Source organism: Rhinolophus sinicus, chromosome 17 (genome assembly GCF_057876585.1).
Source record: "Rhinolophus sinicus isolate RSI-liver-muscle chromosome 17, RSI-T2T, whole genome shotgun sequence".
NCBI lineage: Eukaryota > Metazoa > Chordata > Mammalia > Chiroptera > Rhinolophidae > Rhinolophus > Rhinolophus sinicus.
In genome coordinates, this window is record NC_142517.1 from 196,968,747 (window position 1) to 196,990,476 (window position 21,730).

Below are 21,730 nucleotides of genomic sequence, written 5' to 3' on the forward strand. Positions count from 1 at the left end.
CTGACCGGTTCTAGCGAGTAAAACTGGTAACAATGGGAGTCTCGAGAGACTGGCAGTGGGGGTGGAGAATAATTATAAGTTAGGCAAAGCACGCAGGCAGACAGAAGGGGCAGGGCTGAAGGCCAGGGCTGGCTGTCCTCCGCTTGAAGAGCTTGAAGCTCCTGGGCTGAGGGTGAGAGAGGGGCTCGGGTGTGCGAAGCGCGCGGGCAGAGGGTGTGGGTTGGGTGCTGAGGAGGTGGGCAGTGGCAAGAACTTGGAGGAAGCTGGAAGGGGCGGGATCGGTGGACGAGGCTGGATGGAGGGGGTCGCGGTCGGGTGAGCGAGGCTGAGTAGAGGGAGAGTGGACCGTGGGCTAGGCTGGGTGGAGGAAGGAGTGGGGCACCGGGTCGGCTGGGCGCGAGTTTGAGTTAGGGAACAGGAAGAGGTTAAGAAAGAAGGAGAACTACAAGAGGCATTCTATTTACTCCGAGATCTCATCTTTTCATCCAGTCCACCCTACCATGGTTTTGAGGCCAGGATTGAAATGAAAACGAGGACAAAGCAAGGCGGCTAACATTAATTTTTCTTCCATTCCCGAACCAGGCCTTCCAGATATGTGGACCTGTCTCTGGAGCGGTAGCGCTTCGCCACCATCTCTACCTTCTGTCTTCTGAGGGATCCTGAAACCTCTGTCATGGAAAAGTACCACGTGTTGGAGATGATTGGAGAAGGCTCTTTTGGGAGGGTGTACAAGGGTCGGAGAAAATACAGTGCTCAGGTGGTGAACAAAGAGGGGTATCTTTTGGTTGGGATTCTGCACCCCCAACTCCAGGGGGAAATAGGGCCAGAAAGGAAACATTCAAACTAACCTGTGTTCCTAAGGCATGGACTCCATACTTCTTATGGAGTATGAGCTCTGAAATTGGATTACTTGGGTTCAAATCCTAGCTCTACAACTTTCTAGCTTTAGAACTAGGGATAAGTTACTTACTTAACCTTTCTATGTCTCAGTTTCCTCATCTATAGAGTGAATATAAGAACAGTATCTGATTGATGGGGCTTGAGGATTAAATGTGATATCACACTGAATCACTTAGTACAGTGCCTGGCACCTAGTAAACAATAATTAAATAGTGTTATTACTATGAATCTCTATTGTTCCATGCAGGAAACAATAAACCACCCGAACTCTATTCTCTCATCATCTTTTCTTCCTTTCCTCCTAAATCCCTTATATCTTGAGTTCTTTACCTAGATCAGAACACATCTCCCAGAATCCACCAAAGGGATCTGTCTGGCAGACGCTGGTTCTTCCTAGGGCAAGGGGTAGGGGAAGCTTGGGTAAGGCCAAGGCACCATGGGGAAAGTGGAGTGGGAGACAAGCAGGTGTAATGAGAATTGCTCAATCTCAAGTCTCAGTTCTGGAGCTCTGAGGCTAATGTTTCATTAGTGTGGTTAGGCCTTGGCTCTTCATCTTATCACTGACAGGTGGTGGCCCTGAAGTTCATTCCAAAATTGGGACGCTCAGAGAAGGAGCTGAGGAATCTGCAACGAGAGATTGAAATAATGCGGGGTCTGCGACATCCCAACATCGTGCATTTGCTTGACAGCTTTGAGACTGATAAAGAGGTGCATTTTTGTTTGGGGTCACCTCTCCCCAAGAAGAGGGGTCCTGGGAATTTCCCAACCTCAGAATGCATAAATCTGGAACCATCAATGCCTTTCCCTTCTCCCTTCAGGTGGTGGTAGTGACAGACTATGCTGAGGGAGAGCTCTTTCAGATCCTGGAAGACGACGGAAAACTTCCCGAAGACCAGGTATGTTTCCTGACTCAAATTTTTCCCCACCCCTGACTCTCTTCAGGTTAAGGACTGGTAGGGAAAGCTGAAGGTGCCGAGAGTCTCCATTTTGAAAACTGAGAAAAATACAAGAGCCTAGGTGTATATAGAGGCAGTGTGGTGTGACGACAAAGTATATCAACTCTGGAGCCAAAATCTGAATACAAAGGTTGGCTCTGCCACTTTCTCACTGGATCCTCTTGTGAAAGTTACTTTAACCTCTTTGGGCTCAGTTTCCTCTTTTTAAAATGGAAATATTAATAGTGTCTATCTCATAAAATTACTGTGAGGATTAATGAGTTAATTCATATACAAATGTTTAAAAGAGTGCCTGACACACAGTATGCAGCATAGTTAGCTATTATTAACGTTGTTGTCGTTATTAGGCAGCGTTACAGAAGAAGAGCCAGTGTGGTGGTACCAGAGAGGGCTGGAAGGTATATGGGTTGTGGGTAAGATTTGCCACCAAGACATACTGGTTAGCAGTGGGATTTGGTTGAACACCTTTTCCATCCACACTTATTCTAGGGATTTCTCTGTACTCTAGCAAGTAGTTCACCCTCAGGACTTCCGATCTCAGTATTCTATTTCCTTATGAGCACTCATCATTATTTGTAAGTCATCATCTCATTCCTTTTGTCTGTCTTGTTTCTTTGACTACTTTTGAGAAAGGGATATTGTCTCATTGAATAACAGCTAACATACATTGAATGCTTACTAAGTGCAGGCACCATTCTGAGCATTACATTACTTTACATACTTTAATATAATCTTCACAATAATCCTACGAGGTAGGTGGTATCATTATCGTCACCTTATAGATGATGAATCTGAGAGGCGTATGATAATTTGTACATGGTCATGCAGCTAGTGAGACGCAATAAATTTTCTTTGAATGAATGAGCAAATGAAAGAGTGAATGAGTAAGTGAGCAAGAACTATGGAAGGTATTGTGTGAAGCTCTGGAAAAAAGAGAAGGAAGAGAAAAGTTCCAGCCACTGTCGTATTAAGGAGGAGTCTTCGGGTTTGTCAGCAGGTTCCTTCCTCTGACCTCTCTTTTTTTCCTCCCACCTGACTGACCCCTAGGTTCAGGCCATTGCTGCCCAGTTGGTGTCAGCCCTGTATTATCTGCATTCCCACCGCATCCTTCATCGGGACATGAAGCCTCAGAACATTCTCCTTGCCAAGGGTGGTGGCATCAAGCTCTGTGACTTTGGGTGAGGAGCCTGAGCTTCCATGTCTGCTTCCCGTTCTGCAGGGGGTCTTAGACCACATACGTGGCTTACTTGGGCCTCATTTTAGAACCTGAACTGGAGACTGGAACTCCCACTAGGTCTTTTGGAAGGTGCTCTCTCTTTTTGGGTTTGGGATATCTCAGACAATAAGGAGGAGGAGTGACCATGTCTGGTTTTTATTGACGATCTTCTCTCCATTTTCATGCCATCATCTGCAGATTTGCCCGGGCTATGAGCACCAACACGATGGTGCTGACATCCATCAAAGGCACTCCCCTCTATATGTCTCCGGAGCTGGTGGAAGAGCGACCATATGACCACACTGCAGACCTCTGGTCTGTGGGCTGCATATTGTATGAACTGGCTGTAGGGACCCCTCCCTTCTATACCACAAGCATCTTTCAGCTGGTCAACCTCATTCTCAAGGATCCTGTGCGTTGGCCCCCCACCTTTAGTCCTTGCTTCAAGGTAATAAAGAAAGGGAGATTACTTCTGCATCAGAAACCTGTCTCCCTCTGCTCCTGTTCCCTTTTCCAAAATCCTTTCCCAGAGCTGAGACAGGACTTTGCAGTTACTGAATTAAGGCAGAAGCTGGGCCAAGCTGCCTTCCTTTTTTTACTGCAAGGGGCTTATTCTTGGAGGGTGTTCTAAGGTCTGCCCAACTTGGGAATGGCCAGGCTATCCTGTGTCACAATGGAAAGGGGCTTTCAAGACACCTGAGGCAGATAGTGGTCCTTTTACATAAACTCTGTTCCACTTATTTTCTATCAGGTGCAATGTCTAGATGATAATCTGGTTTTGCCAATGCAGCTTTCAGTCCTCTTCCTGAAAGAAGGAATCTTCAGATATCCAAATGGCCAGAGCTAGTGGGCCTAGCTCAGCGTGTAGGGGCAGATGATAGGGATGGGACCTGCTCCTTGCAGTTGCAGCTAAGTCTCAGCAGGCTGGAGGAGTTGGGGGCAGGAGGGAGGAAAAAGAGTTGACCCTTTTTATTTCTTATCTAGGGCAATTTGGGCCTTGAACGGAATTTAAATGCAACCTTCTCTCAGAGTGAAATTTCATTATAACTTTCCTTTGCTTTATCTAAGATGAAAAGGGACAGGTTTCTCCCCAACCTATTTTGTTGAGGAGGCCCAAGTAATTATCAAAAAGAATCTAAACAAAGAAAACTTAGGTGGGTGATATACATAGGATATTCATTCTCCCTTAGGGCAGATATGCAGGAATCGCTAGTCAGAGCCATAGTATCCTAATCACTGTGTTTTTTAATAGTGGTCATAATCTATTATCTTCTATTCCTAGTTCAGGCCCCATTGAGGATTTCCCCAAAGATACCTCATAACAATGTACCCTTTTCAGAGACAGTCTCCCTACCCCTCTACCATCTGAACACTTGTTGAGAGATTTAAGGTTTTGAGTGCTCCCAAACACATCTTTCCATAATGACCTGTGTGAGTGCTTCTAACCATAAATGCGTCTGTTCCTCCCCAGCTGTAAGCAAACTGCAGTCAAAGGGAGGGCAAAGTGAGCAGCTGGGGATTCCTTTGAATGTTTGCTTTCTGAAGATGACTATGAAGGTGACATCCCACTTTTCTAGTATTTTCCTCACTTCTTCACAAAGCTGGTGACATTGAAATTTCTGTTTCTCCTTCTGGGTTTCCAAAATGTCCGTAGACGGGAATTGGGGCTCCCCAGGAGATGAGGCAGCGAGTTCTGTCCATGATTTCAGCCAGGGAAATGAGGCCTAAGGATAGGTTTAGAGAGGGTGTGATCAAGACCAGCTTGTCTTCTGTAAGATCGGTTCCGGAGTCTTGGCTTGCTGATGGGTTAGAGCCTAGAGAGAAGTGAAGGCTGACGGGGGATTTTTTCTCTCCACAGAACTTCCTGCAGGGACTGCTCACCAAGGACCCCCAGCAGCGTCTGGCCTGGCCAGACCTTTTACATCACCCCTTTATTGCTGGTCGTGTCACCAGTGAGTCATTAGGGTTCCCCAGGGCTTTTGCACTCCTAGTGTTCTCAATCTACCCACCTTCCTCCAACATCTGGATCTAACATATCTCTTTACGTCTCCAGTTTGAACTTTCTTACTAGGCCTTTGCCAAACCTTTGCCACTTCCCTTGCAACCCCCCTACCTCTTTGTCACTTTGTCCAAATGATATTCCACAGAAGCCTGGAGATGCTGAAGTTGTCTCTGGCTAAGTGGACATGGCCCAGCTCCTATATAATAATGTCTTCCCTCCTTCCCTCTCTGCAGTCATAACCGAACCAGCAGACCCAGATTTGGGTACCCCATTCACCAGTCGCCTCCCCCCAGAACTTCAGATCCTAAAGGACCAACAGGTGCATCAGCTGGCCCCCAAGGGCAATCGATCTCGCATCTTGCATCAAGCTTATAAGCGCATGGCTGAGGAGGCCAAGAAGAAGGTCTGTGGGAACATGTGACATGACCAGGCTAATGACGAGGTTGTGGGAGGAGGCAGATGACTTTCTAGGGTTGGGAAAGGGCCACAAATAGGATTGATGCTGCCTTATGGCAACAAAATAGTTCTGATTCAGTGTCTCCTGCCTACTTCCCACAGAAACACCGCAACACAGGACCTGCCCTTGAGCAAGTGGACAGGACCAGCAGGGTGGCTGCCGGCACAGCCCCACTGCCCAGACTAAGGGCTAGTCCTCAGGAACCAGGCCTCTTGGCTGGGATCATGGCCTCAGAAATGAAGAGCAGCTGGGCTGAGTGGGGGGCTGGAGAGGCCCCCCCAGCACCTCGGTGAGGAGGGTATAGCTAGGGATTTATAGGGTGAAGTATCTTGCAGATCTTGGGCTCTAGCCAAAGCAAATACAACATGGTCCCTGTCACTAGCCACTGCCTAAATATGAACAGGGCCCTACGAGTCTGAGTCCTGGGTCCTTGAATTCTAATGCCAGATACTTTCCTGATTGATCAGGAAATGTGGGAACTTTCCTTTCCTCTATGCCTCAGTTGTACATTCACTGAAAGGGAAAGAATCATCTCCATGAAAATGGGAAGGTTATTTGAGTTGGGAGCCACAGGTGTAAACTGCTAAGGGAGACTTGAGAATAAGATGCAAAGTGGGAGGGTAGTCCAGGATGTGTGTGTAGTGGTCAACATACCCTGTCCCGGCCTTATCCTAGAACGAGGTCTCCTCTATCCAGTCCTATGTGGCTTTTCTTCATTCCTATCCTGGGTCCAGAGCGAGGGACAAGTTAATGATCCCTAAGCCTCACAGGTCTAGAACTCATCCTACCCCCTGCTTCCTCTGCCAGAGAAAAGTGCATCACCCAGGATTGTGACCAAGCATTCCCAGAACTGAGGCCAGAGGTGGCGGGCCAGGGGACCACTGAGGCAGTGGACCTAGAAAATGAGGTGAGCCCTGGGGGCTCTTCTGGGCCTTGTCCCTGCCGTGGGATGTTGGGTCTGGGTAGATGTTTTTCTAGAGCAATGATCCCCAACCCTCCAAGTATGAGCTCCCCGTGTGTTCAAAATTGCTTTCTTGTTATTAATTTATAGATTTTAATAAATAAATGCAGTTACTTGCATTTACTTCACGGTCCCCCAGGTTGGGAGCTCCTGCCCTCAACCTTACATACTCCTCATGACCTCTTTTACTCCCTTGTGCCTCAGGAGCCAGACAGTGACAATGATGGCAGCAATGAGTGGCAACACCTGCTAGCGACCACCGAGCCTGTGCCCATCCAGCTGAAAGCCCCTCTTACCCTGCTGTGCAATCCTGACTTCTGCCAGCGCATCCAGAGTCAGCTGCAGGAGGCTGGCGCGCAGGTGACAGACAGAAAGATACTGTGGAGGGGATTTGAGACTATTTTCACAGATGAGGCATTAAAAAACATTGACACGAGGAGAGAGAGAAAGTTTGCCCCTTTTCAATTGTTTTTCAGTTCATCTGCTTCATTCTAGGAGATTTGCTACCCTCTTAGTAACACAGAAAGAGCAGGCCTCGGGTTTCTCTTTCTGAAGGGCAGAGTATTTATCCAGAGCAGGGGTCCGCAAATTCCTGATGGTAAATATTTCAGGTGGTGTGGGCCATGAGGCAAAAATGGAGGACATTATGTAAGTACTTCTACAATGAGAGAAAACACATTTCTACAAAATATTTATTGACAAAATGAAAAATGTAGATGTAACAACTACACAATATTTTCTATAATGGGTATACTAACGAGAAGAATACGATTTTTTTTTTTTAGGGAATAACATTTTGCTTAATTGGCATTCATAGTTAGTGTTCCCTCTTACAAAGCCTTTCCTTGCTTCTCGGAAACACAGTGATCTTCCTTTCTGGGAACTCACCGAAATATCCTGCCTGCATCTCTTCCCCTCTCTTTAAAGTCTGTTTTAATGACTTATAGGAAGTGTGAAACACTTAATCCAATAATCCAATTATTATCATAATCCAATCTTAGAACATTTTCATCACCCCAATAAGATCCCTCATACCCAGTTAGTTAATCATCATTCCTACCCCAGTCCCAGACAACCATTAATCTACCTTCCTTCTGTCTCATGGATTTGCTTTTCCTGGACGTTTCATATAAATGGAACCATACAGTATAGTTTTGCTGGCTCCTTTCACTTAGCTTAAGTTTAATGTTTTCGAGGTTCGCTCATGCTGTAGCATGTATCAGTACTTCATTCCTTTTTGTTGCTGATCAACGTTCCATTATATGGACATATATCACATTGTGTTTATCCATTCACCAGTTGATGGACATTTGGGTTGTTTCCACTTTTTGGCTTTTATGAATAATGCTGCTATGAACAGTCACATGGAAGTCTTTGTGGACATATGCTTTCATTTCTCTTGGGCGGATACCTAGGAGTGGAATTGCTGGGCCATATGGTAGATTTATGTTTAACATTTTAAGAAACTGCTGAACATAACCATTTTGCATTCCTATCAGCCATGTATGAGGGTCCCCATTTCTCCACATCCTTGCCAACATGTATTATCTATTTTTTTATTATAGCTATTCTAGTGAGTGTGAAATAGTATATCATTGTCATTTTAATTTGCATTTTGCAAATGACTAATGTCAAGCATCTTATTAGCCATTTGTGTATCTTCTTGGGGAAACACCAATTCGATTCCTTTGCTCATTTTTAAATTGGGTTGTTTGTATTCTTATTGAATTGTAAGAGTCCTTTATATCTTCTGGATACAAGATCTTTTTCAGATATGTGATTTGCAAATATTTTCTCCCTTTCCATGCTTTGTCTTTTTATTCTCCTAAGAGTATCTTTTGAAGCACAAGGGTTTTGAATTTTGATGAAGTTCAGTTACCATTTTTTCCCTCTGTAGATTATGCTTTTGTTATTGTATCTAAGAAATATTTCCAAAGCCAAAGTCTTGAAGGTTTTCTCCTATGTTTTTTTGCTAAAAGTTTTCTAGTTTCAGCTCTGACAGTTAGGTCTCTGACCCACTTTGGGTTAATTTTTGTGTGCCATGTGAGGTGTATGCATACAGTGTGAGGGATCTAAGTTCATCTTTTGCATGTGGATATACAATTGTCCCAGCACCACTTGTTGAAAAGACTCTCCTTTCCTCAGTGAATTGCCGTGGCAACTTGCTCTCTTTTGGCCCTTACCCAGTGTCCTCTTAGTATTGGACAACATTTCAGTAGGGAAGCAGGTTAAAAGCTCTGCCTCCAGGGTAAGACTTCCTGAGTTGGAATTCCATCTGAAACTACTCTTTAGCTGTGTGATTATTGACTACTTAACCTATCTGGACGCTTCAATCTCCTCACCTATAAAATGGTAATTATATTTACTTCAAAGGATTATTGTGAAGATTAAATGAGCATATAAGTGAAAAGATTTAGAATAGTGAATAGCATACTGTAAAACACTTGATGTAAATGTTATTCTTCTTTTGAAGAATAGCGTTTTAAAGAATAACCAGTTAAAAATATAATACTGTCCATCGCTTGCAGGCTGTATAAAAATAAGTGGTAGGCTGGATTTAGCCTGTAGCTCATAGTTTGTCAACCCCGATCTAGAGTTGAATAATATTGTTTTGTCTATCTGGAGTTGAATAACATGGTTTCGTGTCCATTGTTTTTCATTTTCAGAAGTGTACGTGAGTGTGCGTGCATTTGTTTTGTTTTGTTTTTAAGATGAAAGGCTGGAGAAGGGAGGGAGCAGGCAGGAATGGCATTGGGCCTGACAGAGAGATCCTGCGGGGTGGTCCCCTCCTTCTTGTTCACTGCTGTTATAAGTCAAGTGACGTGGCCATCTATAATCCTCTTCCCTGGTACAGTTTCCCTATTTCCCTCTTCTCCTTCTCTGTGCTTTAGACTCCCAGAGAAAGGAATGGGAACATCTGGTGATATGCCAACTCCTTGGGGACACTTGGTGACTGTGACTCTCCTTTTACCTCTGATAACATCGATGACTCCTTCTTTCACCCAGATCCTGAAAGGCATGCTGGAGGGCGCTTCCCGCATCCTTCCTGCACTCCGGGTCCTGAGCAGTCTTCTGTCCAGCTGCAGTGACTCTGTTCCCTTGTATTCCTTCTGCCGCGAGGCAGGACTCCCTGGACTGCTGCTCAGCCTCCTCAGACACAGCCAGGAGAACAACAGTATTCAGCAGGTAAGCACGACGCAAGGGGCCTCTGAAGACTTCCAGGAGTTTCTTCTCCTTGGGTTTCTCTTCTTCGAACTGCCATCTCTATTCAGACCAATTGCCTTTCATTTTCTTTCCTCCTCTTTCTAGTTAGTAGACCATGAATTACAAACTCTAATGCCTTCTGAGGCCAGGCAGATGTCAGTCAGGGAAGTAGATGATGTGGGACCGTGTGAGTAGTGGGGAATATGATAAACTGGAGAGCTCGTGCCCAGTCTAAATGGGACATCCTCTCCTCAGCCAGAGCCTACTGCTGCCATGTGGGAATACGGGCCCAGTATCGCCAGATCTTCCAATTTTCCAACTGAAGCTAGAAATCCAGATTTTATGTGTCATCTCCTAATATTTAGAGCACTGTGCTTTGAAGTGTTAAATCCTTGGCTTTATTGAACCAATTTTACAGAGCAGGGTACTGAAATTCAGAGAGTGACTGGCTCATACATAGGCACTACCTTGTAAATGGTCACGGCGACGATAGTGGAAGAGCTAGGATTGAGACTCAGCGTGTTTGAAATCCAACCTCTACTCCCCCATGCTGTGTCCTGACACAGCTGAGCCAAGGACAGAATAAAGAGAACCTACGCTGAGGCTGCGAGAAAACTGCACTCTGCTGATGAATATTAAACTTGAGTGTTTTAAAGAAATTTCGAAAAGATTTTGAGCTGTTTTGAAAAACAGAATCTCTTAAACTCCAAAATGTTGTTAAGGTCAAAGAAGACACATTTTCAGGCTATTTATAGCCCATTGACCACCACTTTGTTACCTCTGATCTCCTCTCTCTGTCCAGTCTGCCCCATCTCTTCCTCTGCCCCATTCTGTCTGGTCAACCTGATTGGATACCTGATGCCTTTTTTTACTGCGTTTTCTAGTCTCTGTCTCCATCCCCTACATTGCCCTTACTCTTTGTCCTCTTCCTCGGCAGCAATGTTGGTATGGGACCTTCTTACGGGACCTGATGGCCGCGATTCAGGCCTACTTTGCCTGCACCTTCAATCTGGAGAGGAGTCAGACAGGTGACAGGTGGGATGAGAGGCAGTTTTGCTCTGTTGACCCGTTTGGCTTCAATTTCTATTCCCATTTCTTCCTTTCTCCATTAGGAAGAAACTAAGTGAGGAGACGCTGTGATTTGTGACAGATTTAGGGACCAGCTGACTGACCCCTCAGAGTCCAGCTAGCCCTTGTAAGGACCCTGAGACACCTCCAAGTTTGCCCCAAGACTTTCAGGTTTTCAGGGTCAGCAGTCACCATACACTAAATGAAAGCATCAAGATGTGAATAACCAGGGAAATGGCAAAGAAGGGGCCCTAGAGGGTGTGTATGTGAGTCTGTGTGTGTGCTTCGCAAGGGACAGAAGAGGGAGCATTCTGAGGTGTTCCTTTGCAGAGCTTCTCTTAGCTGCCCAGAATGGATGCATTCACCACATCTGGGCTTTTAGTAGAGAGAGGAGAAGAAACCATGGGCTCACTTCCCCCCCTAGCCTACAGGTATTTCAGGACGGTGCCAACCTCTTTCTGGACCTGTTGGGGAAACTACTGACCCAACCAGATGACTCTGAGCAGACTTGGCGGAGGGATAGCCTTACGGTAATCGGCTCCCGTTTCCACATTTCTGTCTCTCCTGTCTTTCTCCGTGTTTCTCCCATCCCCTTTCTGATGACTAGATAGGGTTAGATCAAAGTAAGACATCAGACATTCATTGAATGCCAACTATGTGCCATATGCCATTTGAGTAAGAGAAAGCTCCTATCTTCAAGGGACCAGGGATAGTCTAGTAGGCAGATGTAAAGTGCTCAAGGACAAAAGTGTAGAAAGCCCATTAGAACGTGGTATAAAATCCAGAAGCACCACTGAAGAAGATGAACACTCCTTGGAGGGTCATAGAAGAAATCCTGAAGAAGGAAATCATCTCTGCTCGGATTTGGAGAATACATAGAAGTTTGCTAGGTGGATGAGGCAGGAAGTCCAGGGGATATTCCAGGCAGAGGGAGCAACCTACATAAAGGCCCAGAGGCATTAAGCCCTGTGGACTATTTCAGGGAACCACAAATAGAAGTATTTCTTCTTGAAGAGACTTGCAGATCAGCCAGTATTTCTCCATCTTGTGGGTTTTCTCCACTGAACTCCGGAGGTGAGGGACAAGAGAATGGAGGATTGAATGAGAAAATCTTGGAGGAGGCAGTTACAGGGTAACATGTGCAAGGAAGTAAACGATTGCCTGGTTGTTGTTCAAACTGGCAACTGAGAACACAGATCTAGGCTACATTCCTGCCTCTAGCTAGCAGTCCATTCAATTTCTCCCAGTCTCAGAGCCTATTTTAGCATCCCTCACTCTTTTAACTCAGGAAGCTTTTAATATCTAACCTAAATGTTCCCCAGCGGTGACTCATATTATTGGCCAGCACTTCTTACAGGTCCTTGTAGCACGGGGAGTTTGGAATAAATACCCCACCTCCTGAAATTCTGACTCAGAAAACTGGGTTGATAGGGACCCAGGAATCCCCAGCAATTCTCATACTCCTGGTCGCAGATCACACTTTGAGAAACACCGTCTAGGGAGCAGCTGATCAGAGAGAAGAGGGAATGACACCTGAAATTCCTGTCCTTGAAATGTGAAGGCCGTTATGATGCATCTTCTGTACAAGAAATACTTAGAATCAGACAGCTAGTCCCTCTGGGTTTTCCTCCTCTTTTCTCAGGCTGTCCGGGGATGCTTGCTTCTTCCCCTAAGCCCAATCAGTTTTCTGACGCCCTCATGTTAACCGTGCCCTGGTCTCCTTTACTGTGAACCCTGCCTGCCCTTAGTGCTTTACTGTTCTGTGTGAAGCCATGGATGGGAACAGCTCGACCATCTCCAAAGCCTTCTACTCCAGTCTGTTGACGACACAGCGGGCTGTGTTGGACGGGCTCCTTCATGGCTTGACAGTTCCACAGCTCCCTTTTCACACACCTCCAGGTAACCAGCGTGGGGAGGGAAGGTTCTCTGGACGTCACTGTTGAGTGGGTCCGGCTCTGCACGTTTAATTAGTGCCCAATAAATAACTGAAGGGAGCAATGTGAGAGAAGCAGCTAGCCCCCACCCTTCATTCTTTGCCTTTCTCCATAGGAGCCCCTCAAGTGAGCCAGCCACTGCGGGAACAGAGTGAGGATCTGCTGGGAGCCGTTTCCTCTGCACTGGCAGCCATGTGCGTTGCTCCTGTGGGGCTGCCTGGCTGCTGGGAAGCCAAGGAGCAGGTCTGAGCTTCAGTCTCTTGTTCTTCTCGTCCTTCTTAGAGTTGCCAGCTTCTCAGGAAGGCAGACAAATAAGCTGTGGTACCTCCCTGTACTCAGTACTTTCAGAAACTGCTCCAAACCTGGGTCTGGGCCACTTGCAGACCATGATGTAGCCAAAATCCCAGAGGCCTTGGTTACAGAGCTCAGTGACCAACTGCCCTTGTGGTCGTGTCGCTGACCTGAAGCCACCAGTGATGCTTCTTCAAGGGCTCAGGAGTCAGATTTCCTGCTCCCTGTTGGCTAGCAACACTTTCCTCTGTACCTGCCACACTGGGGCTAAATAAGCCCATGACTTTTGGTTCTCCATTGGCTATGAAGACCGGGAATGCAATGGGGTCTGAGGTCCCTGGTGAAGCTGGGCCTAGCGAGGGTTTGAGAGTACTGACTAGTGGAAGATAGGATAGGATAAGATAGGATTGGAATAATGGAAATGCGATTGAGTCTTCAGTTATGTCCCTATAGATCTCTCGTCACTTGGCAAATCAGCTCACCGAAGACAACAGCCAGCTGAGGTCATCTCTCATCTCTGGCCTGCAGCATCCCATCCTGTGCCTACACCTTCTCAAGGTACTGCCTGCCCATATCTCTCAGCACTTCAGATTTCTTTTTAACCCCCAGGACTGAGAGAGAGAGAGAGACACGGAGAGAGATGAGAGATCCCCTCGCAGAACCTTTTTCTGCTTTTAAATCTGTTCAACTGAGATGGCCCCACTGTTAGCCCATCCTCACCCAAACTGAGAAGTACATCAAGAGCTGGAAGTGGCCCAAACTTCTCCAACACCCGCAAATGTAGATACCAGATCTGTGGAGAGGCTAGCCTGCTTTCAGCCGGGCCTTCCAATCTGGGAGCCCAGGTGCTGCTCTGCTCACTGACAGACTTCTCCCCACTCCCTTAGGTTCTCTACTCCTGCTGCCACATCAGTGAGCCCCTGTGCCATCTTCTAGGGCGAGAGCCCCTGGCCTTGGAGTCCCTGTCCATGTTGGTCCAGGGCAAGGTAGGCCAGCAATATAGGTGGGCATCTCATGGTGGCCCTGTCATCTGATTCCGAGGTTGCTCTGATCATTTAGGTTTCCTTTGTAGGTAAAGGTAGTGGATTGGGAAGAGTCTACTGAAGTGACACTCTGTCTCCTCTCCCTTCTTGTCCTTCGGCTCCAAGATCTACCTCCTGGGTGAGTCATAAAGTAGGCTCTCTCCACTGAAATCTTCCATTTGTATAGCTCACCCTGACATGGAACATGGGGAGTGGCATCCAATAACCTATCCGTAGAAGGTGTTGGGATAGAGAGAGTGAAGTTTTCTCTACCAAGAATAGACCTGGATTCCCACCAACTTTGTGACTTGGAGTCGGACATGCAGCTTAGGTGGCGAGTGCCATCCAAGGGAGAGGGAAGGCCACCCACCGGCCTCCTTTCACACTGCTGCATTCCTTACTGTGTCTCCTTATTCCAGAGTGGAGAAGCTAGGCAGTGAGGTTGCTACTGTCTTCACCCATTCACACGTCGTCTCTCTTGTGGTGAGTTTTCAGCCTTCATCTTCCTCCTCCTTTCACCCTGTCATCCAACCCTTCTGGAAGCAGGCATGGCATTATCCCCTTTGCAGCTGTTTATGAGGCATTTTGCTGGCCTGGGACAAAGACCTAAATCTTTCTGCCTGTGCTGAATACCATTCAGATCTGGACATTCCTTCTCCTCTAACTCTCCAGAGTGCAGCAGCCTGTCTACTGGGACAGCTTGGTCAGCAAGGGGTGACCTTTGACCTCCAGCCTGTGGAGTGGATCGCTGCAGCCACACATGCCCTGTCTGCCCCTGCGGAGGTGAGGCTTGCCAGGAATGTGTGGACGTGTTTTCTCTAAGTCAAACAAGGACCACATTCATGGGGAAAAGGCTGAAGTACCAGCCAGCCTAGAGTTAACTAAGGAATGCTAAAGGAATCAAGGAGTCTTTCCTGCCCTTCTGCCCCTGGATAAATGACCCCTCTCAGCCCAGACTGGTCAGGGCTTCAGATCTGTTGTTAACACTCTGGACTTCTAAAGAGGGAAGAGGCGTCATCTGTCTCTTGGACTTTGGCAGTGCCTGCTAAAGGAGCTCTCTCTTAGGCCCTCTTTTCTAGTCCATTTTCTTCACTGCCACCAGAGTGATCTTGCTTACAGGAAAATCTGGTCATTTGTTGATTACTTACCACATAAATATAAATATGGATTGAGTAGCAGGCACTATTCTAGGCTCTGAGAATACAGCAGTGAATAAAAGACAAAAATCTTGCCCATGTGGAGTTTGTGTAAATTGTCAGTGGCTTCCCACTGCATCTGGGATAAAGTGCAAATTCTTGAGCAGGCTACTCAAAGCTCATCTGTTACCTCTGAGCTCTGGAATCTTGCTATACCGAACGAGTTACCATTTCCAAAATTCACTATGCTGTTTCATGACCTGCCTCTATGTATGCTATGACTTCTACTTGGAATATTCTCCCTTCCCACCTCTACCTTCTCTTGTCTGCCTTTTCAACTTTTAATCCTACCAGGAGGCAGAGTTAGGCACTCTCAACTGTGAACCCCCCACCCCCACCCCAGACTCCTGTCTGGAAAGTGTCTTCCTAAACTAGAATTGTTTCCACGTCTGCTTACGCCACCAGACTGTGTGTCTTTAGGACAGAGTTAGTCATTGACTGAATAGGCAGGAACCAAGACTCCTAAGTCCAGAAGAACTGTCCTCACGGCCCCAGGCCGAGGAAGAGCTCTTCCTGCCTGACCAGGAGTCGGGGGCACAGGCCTGTGAGGCCACCTCATCCCGCTCAGGATCTGCATTCTGCCTCCCTCTCTCCTGCAGGTCCGGCTGGCTCCACCAGGTGGCTGTGGATTCTACGATGGTCTCCTTATCCTTCTGCTACAGCTCCTCACCCAGGTACAGCTGCATCTTAGGATGGATGGGAAGTAAGGAGAGAGAAAATGGGCATTGTGGGGTGCCACTAGACACTAAAGAAGCATCTCACACACTACTGTGCATGTGGTGGCCTTAGAAGGGGCCCAGCTGCCCTTGGAAGCTTTAAAAAGGGAACCATTCAGCTTATCCCTTGGGATTCAGTGGGAAAAAAAGCTGTAATTCCCTGGTTTCCAGTAGACCTACACATAGGTTGAGAGGTGGGGGTCAAGATATAAGAAGAAAGGGAACTAAGACAACAGGGAAATCCTAGGTGGGAAAACAGAAGGAATTATTTCTCGTAGGTCAGGGATAGGAGTGCGGAAAGGCCTTTTGATTCTTGACTTTGACCTCCCCACCCACCTTCTTTCAATTTTGTTTCCAGCAGGGGAAGGGTAGGCTGATAAGCGACCTGACTAGCTCGGAAATGTGGACCGCTCTGTGGCACCGCTTCTCCATGGCTCTGAGGCTCCCCGAGGAGGTGTCCACACAGGAAGACGAGCTGTTGCTGTCCAGTCCACAAAGCCCAGAGCCAGACTGGACGCTGATCTCACCTCAAGGTACCTTTCCAGTAGCACGGCGTCCTTTGTGGGGCCAGCGTGTTGATCCCTCATCAAGAGAAGCAGCCTAGAACTGGGTTAGCCCATGGAGATTGCTGCTGCTGCTGCTGCTGCTGCTGCTGCTGCTGCTGCTGCCGCTGCCGCCCGGGGAGAGGATGGCAGAATATACACGGGGGCTGCCCAGGGATGGGGAGGTGACTGAATAGGTGGTAACCCTGGGAGCCATGGGGGAGTAGGAGCATCGGGGACTCTTGCCTGCTCCACTGGGTCTTCATTCGTGGTGTTTGCAGGTGTGGCAGCCCTGCTGAACCTGGCGGTGGCCACCTTCACTCAAGAGCCCGAGTTATGCCTGAACCACCTGTCTCAGCGTGGAAGTATCCTCACATCCACCTTGAAGCACCTGCTTTGCCCCAGCTTCCTGCATCAGCTGGGCCAGGCGTGAGTCTGAGCTAGAGGAGGGAGACCAAAGGATCCAGAGAGTCTGCGATGGAGAGTAAGGAGGGGAAGGCAGGAGAGAATGAGCTGACAGCTTGAGCTGTGAGGCAGGAAATGGTATGGCTGAGATTGGGGCAGGAGAGCTGGACTGGGGAATTGGAGGAGGATGGGGGAGAGTGATAAGGGTGAGGGAGCCAGACCGAGTAAATCATTCCCCGCTCCCCTCCTTAGGCCGCACGGGTCTGAGTTTCTCCCCGACGTGGTGCTCTCTGTCTGCCAGATCCTCTGCTTCCCCTTCGCCCTGGATGTGGATGCTGATCTCCTTGTAGGGGTCTTGGCTGACCTCAGGGACTCAGAAGTCGCAGCCCACCTGCTGCAGGTACATGGGAAGCTACCCAGGCATGAAAGTGGGAGAGGAAGATGGCCAGCCACTTCGTGCACTCGAATTCAGTTCCCGACAGCTCCAGGGTTCTCCATGGGCCCTGTAAGAGAGGAACATCTGGCTTGACCTGAGAGAAAGCGTTCAGGCCTGAACAGAGGCGTGTGGCGGGAGCTGCGGCTGGGACCTCCATCATCCCTTAGCTGGGGCCTCCATCATCCCTTAGCTGGGGCCTCCACCATCCCTTAGCTGGGGCCTCCACCATCCCTTAGCTGGGGCCTCCACCATCCCTTAGCTGGGGCCTCCACCATCCCTTAGCTGGGGCCTCCATCATCCCTTAGCTGGGGCCTCCATCATCCCTTAGCTGGGGCCTCCACCATCCCTTAGCTGGGACCTCCATCATCCCTTAGCTGGGGCCTCCACCATCCCTTAGCTGGGGCCTCCACCATCCCTTAGCTGGGGCCACCACCATCCCTTAGCTGGGGCCTCCATCATCCCTTAGCTGGGGCCTCCATCATCCCTTAGCTGGGGCCTCCATCATCCCTTAACTGGACTCCGTTGGAGCCCAATGGGGAGAACATCACAGTGTAGGTACTGGCGATTCAGCTTCTCCATGAGGAATCCCTTTACTGGCAGTTCTTGGCACTAAGCAGTGGGCCTTTGACAAGCAGAGCAAGGACTGAACTTGGAAAGGACCTGTGCTCTTGGGGCCCCCATTCTGCCTGCTGTGGGTCAGCTCTCCCAGCTCTGTGGTGTTTCTTATAGCTTGGCACTTGGCTTTCCTCCCAGATTTTTGGCTCCTTCCGGCTGTCGAGCTGCAGTGTACTCTCCCTCTCCCTGAACTGCTTTTCCTTGCTCTCCTCCCCACTTCGCCCAGGTCTGCTGCCATCATCTTCCGCTGCCACAGGTCGAGCTGCCCATCAGTCTCCTCACACGCCTGGCCCTCACAGATCCCACTTCGCTCAACAAGTTCGTGAACACCGTGTCTGCCTCCCCTAGCACCGTCATCTCGTTTCTCTCAGTTGCCCTCCTGGGTAACCAGCCGCTGCTGACCTCTGACCTTCTCTCCCTGCTGGCCCACACAGCCCGGGTTCTGTCTCCCAGCCACTTGTCCTTTATCCAAGAACTCCTGGCTGGCGCCGATGAATCCTATCGGCCCCTGCGCAGCCTCCTGGGCCACCCAGAGAATTCCGTGCGGGCCCGCACTTATGGGCTCCTGGGACACTTGCTCCAACACAGCATGGCCCTGCGTGGAGCTCTGCAGAGCCAGGCTGGACTGCTCAACCTTCTGCTGCTGGGGCTTGGGGACAAGGACCCTGCTGTGCGGCGCAGTGCCAGCTTTGCTGTGGGCAATGCAGCCTACCAGGCTGGTCCCCTGGGGCCTGCCCTGGCAGCTGCGGTGCCCAGTATGACCCAGCTGCTTGGAGATCCTCAGGCTGGTATCCGGCGCAATGCCGTGTTAGCTCTGGGCAACTTGGGGCCTGAGGGGTTGGGGGAAGAGCTGTTACAGTGCCAAGTACCCCAGCGGCTCCTAGAGGTGGCATGTGGAGACCCCCAGCCAACCGTGAAGGAGGCCGCCCTCATTGCCCTTCGGAGCCTCCGCCAGGAACCCTGCATCCATCAGGTACACCCCAGAGGACTTAGGAACCATGTGATGGGTTGTATTGCACTAGGACATCCAGAAACCCGAGGTGTGTCCCTCTCTGGGAGCAGGAAACCCAGGGCCAGTGTCTTGGAGATGAGTTTTCCATCTACTGTCTCCCACCCTAGAAGAGGGCTCCCTTGGGCTTGGAAATGCCTGGAATCTCAAGGACCACTGTTGTTCTTCTAGAGGCTGCATGGGAGGGAGATGAGGGAAGATTAGAGATGTTGAGGTATAGTGTGGGTTCATTCTGGGGGCCATGCAGATGCTGTCCTTCTTAGCACTTGCCATGTGAAAAGCACCATGCTAAGCATTTTACCTTCATTATTTGGTTTAAGCTATTGTATTCCTAATTCTGCAGGCTATGAAACTGAGGCACAAAGAATTTAATAACTTGTCCAAATTACAAAGCTAGTATGTAAGATTAGACTTTTAAACTCAAGAGCCTGACTCCAAAGCCCATACTCTTAGCCACTGCTTTATTCTGCCTTTCCTTCTCACTTTTCAATATATAAGCAGCCCAATGAAATCACACATCTACCTACCATAAGGCTAAACCTCCAAATTATAAGGAAGTTTAGTGTGGTAGCATTGGGTGGTTCATGAAATTTTAACATGATTACTGATATATATTATAGGGTTTTCTGGCAATCCATATGAGGATACAATAAAAGGGATTCTTGGCGATGATGAGGTTAAGACTCACTGGTCCAGATCCATGATTGGGAATCACACCTTCTGGCTTACTATCACTGCTGCAGTCAGGACCTCTTCCTGGGGACAAGTGCATTGTCCCTTGAGGCACGGGTTTCTGGGTCTGTAACCAAAGAGATCAGAAGTAGACCTGTGGTCCTGACGATTCCTGTCTCCAAGGTTTCTCTTTTCCCACACAACCTATTTCTTCCTTTTCTGGAGTGGGAATTGCTCGGCCAAATGAGAGTCCTTCGCACATCATGTACTGTCCTCTGTTCTCTGTCCCACAGGTGCTGGTGTCCCTGGGTGCCAGTGAGAAATTAGCCTTGCTCTCGCTGGGCAATCAGTTACCGCCACACAGCAGTCCCAGGCCCACCTCGGCCAAACACTGCAGGAAACTCATTCACCTCCTGAGGCCGACCCCCAGCACGTGATCCCGATTCCTGGGGCCCAGCCTCCAGCCTTTTTTGCCCTACTATTGCCAACTCTTCCTTCTGCTGCTCTACAAGCCACCAGCGCAACCGAGAGCTCAAACGATGAAAAAAGAGAGAGAAGCTGCCAACTCCACTGATTGGAGAACAGGAAACTAGGAGAGATTTATGTACAAAGCTCCTTCCTCCCCCCAAATTCAGGATGATTTCAACCAGTAAACTTCATTGCTATTGGTGCCAGAGAAGATTCCTTCTTTCTCTACATCCAGGGGTTTTTTCTCCGCTACTGTGCCTTTAAGCCCAGGAACGTGCTCCTGGATCTTAGGGTGACGCTTCCTACCTGAGGAATCTCTTTCTGGAGCTCCCGTAATCCTCCCAGCAGTTTCTGGGTTGAGGTGCACTGACCGCAGGACACATGAAGACAGCGCCTGCCTCAGATCTAGGCAGCGGGGATAAACGCTCTGTCTGTTGTGGAGGGTTCCCCAGCCTATAGTCCGCATTCCATCATTGGGAGGGGGTGGGAAGTGTATCCTTTTTATTATGATTATTTTTATAGATGTTTGTAAACTCTTGTAATAAAAGGTGTGCCTCACCCCCCTGTGAGCTGCCAGGGAAAGGGGTTGGGAGGTACAGCAGCACCTCAGCTGCTGTGTGGTGCTAGAAGCCCTGGTATCGTATTCACACAGAACTCTGCTGTGAGAGCTTATTGATATCTCCTCCTGCCTTGAAGCTTCCTCCACCCCAGATGAGCAACATGTGGACACCTAATTCCAAGCCCAGGCCAGTGGAGCTGAAATAGGAAAGGGTAGCATTAAACAGAGAGGTAAATTAGATTGCTTTGAGATCGCAGGCTTAGTGGCTAGTTTTAACATTTGGTGGAGTTTCAGTGTATAGGGAACCCCAGCTGCTTTAGTAGGGCAGCTGTGTATGGAGATGATGTAGTTTACCAGAAAGGGATGTTTGGCAGACCCATTAGTTAGAATTGTAACCCAGCTGGAAATATACTGAGAAGCTTAAACCTCGACTCATTGGATGCCTTGTGACAAGCTTCCCAGGGCCCTTATTTCTCCATCCATAAAATGGGAGACTACTTTTGTCCTTTCTTAAATTCCAGCTGTTTTAGAAGTGAAAGATGTTCCATTTTTTTGGAAGAAACACAGGTTTATTCCAAAATGGCAGCATTAAGAGAAGACAGTGGACACCTTGTCACAAAGACCGCCTTCCAGATGTTCCTTGTTTTGACAAGGAATTTTAGTTAGTCCTCATCTTTATTGCCCACTGATTGACTCTGTTCACATTTTAGCAAAAGGAATATTTTTACTTTCTAGAGACCACCGTAATTTCCTCCTACCCAGATTATTTCAATTCCCTTCAACGTATTTGTTGAATCCTTTCTGTATACCAGGCAGTGCCTGTCTCTCATAGACTTTGCGTCCTGGTGGGGGAGACTGACCTTATTAAAATGAGTGAATTACATCTAGTATGTAGGAAAGTGATAAAAACTGAAGAAAAATAAAGCAGGGGAAGGGGAATGAGGAGTGCTGAGTTGGATGGTCACGGTAGGTCTCACCGAGAAGGCGACATTTCAGCAGACTTGAAGGAGATGAGGGAATGAGCCATGTGCTATCTGAGGGAAAAGCACAGGCAGAGAGAATGATCTCTTCAAAGGCCTTGAGATGGAAGTATGCCTGGAG

General features: G+C 48.3%; 1 protein-coding gene across 3 annotated transcripts; it reads left to right on the forward strand.

Annotated features, from left to right (window-relative positions):
* The first annotated feature begins 33 nt into the window (after positions 1–33).
* STK36 (serine/threonine kinase 36) lies at positions 34–20,628 on the forward strand. 3 transcript variants are annotated; one of them, XM_019741787.3, is made up of 27 exons: positions 34–172; positions 583–757; positions 1,468–1,608; positions 1,719–1,796; positions 2,904–3,034; positions 3,271–3,520; positions 4,931–5,024; positions 5,308–5,477; positions 5,633–5,820; positions 6,339–6,438; positions 6,697–6,852; positions 9,499–9,678; positions 10,634–10,731; positions 11,189–11,294; positions 12,513–12,663; positions 12,814–12,941; positions 13,443–13,547; positions 13,877–13,975; positions 14,062–14,150; positions 14,431–14,494; positions 14,684–14,794; positions 15,807–15,881; positions 16,282–16,456; positions 16,747–16,894; positions 17,123–17,270; positions 18,148–18,894; positions 19,896–20,628. In XM_019741787.3, exons 2-27 carry the CDS (start codon positions 674–676, stop codon positions 20,037–20,039), a joined length of 3,960 nt encoding a protein of 1,319 aa, XP_019597346.3. In that variant the 5' UTR covers positions 34–172; positions 583–673; the 3' UTR covers positions 20,040–20,628. The 3 variants fall into 3 exon arrangements, with proteins under 3 accessions (XP_019597346.3, XP_074169422.2, XP_074169427.2); XM_074313321.2 differs by lacking the exon at positions 34–172 and adding an exon at positions 237–315; XM_074313326.2 differs by lacking the exons at positions 34–172; positions 583–757; positions 1,468–1,608; ... (1 more) ...; positions 2,904–3,034; positions 3,271–3,520 and adding an exon at positions 4,350–4,629.
* Positions 20,629–21,730: the final 1,102 nt, after the last annotated feature.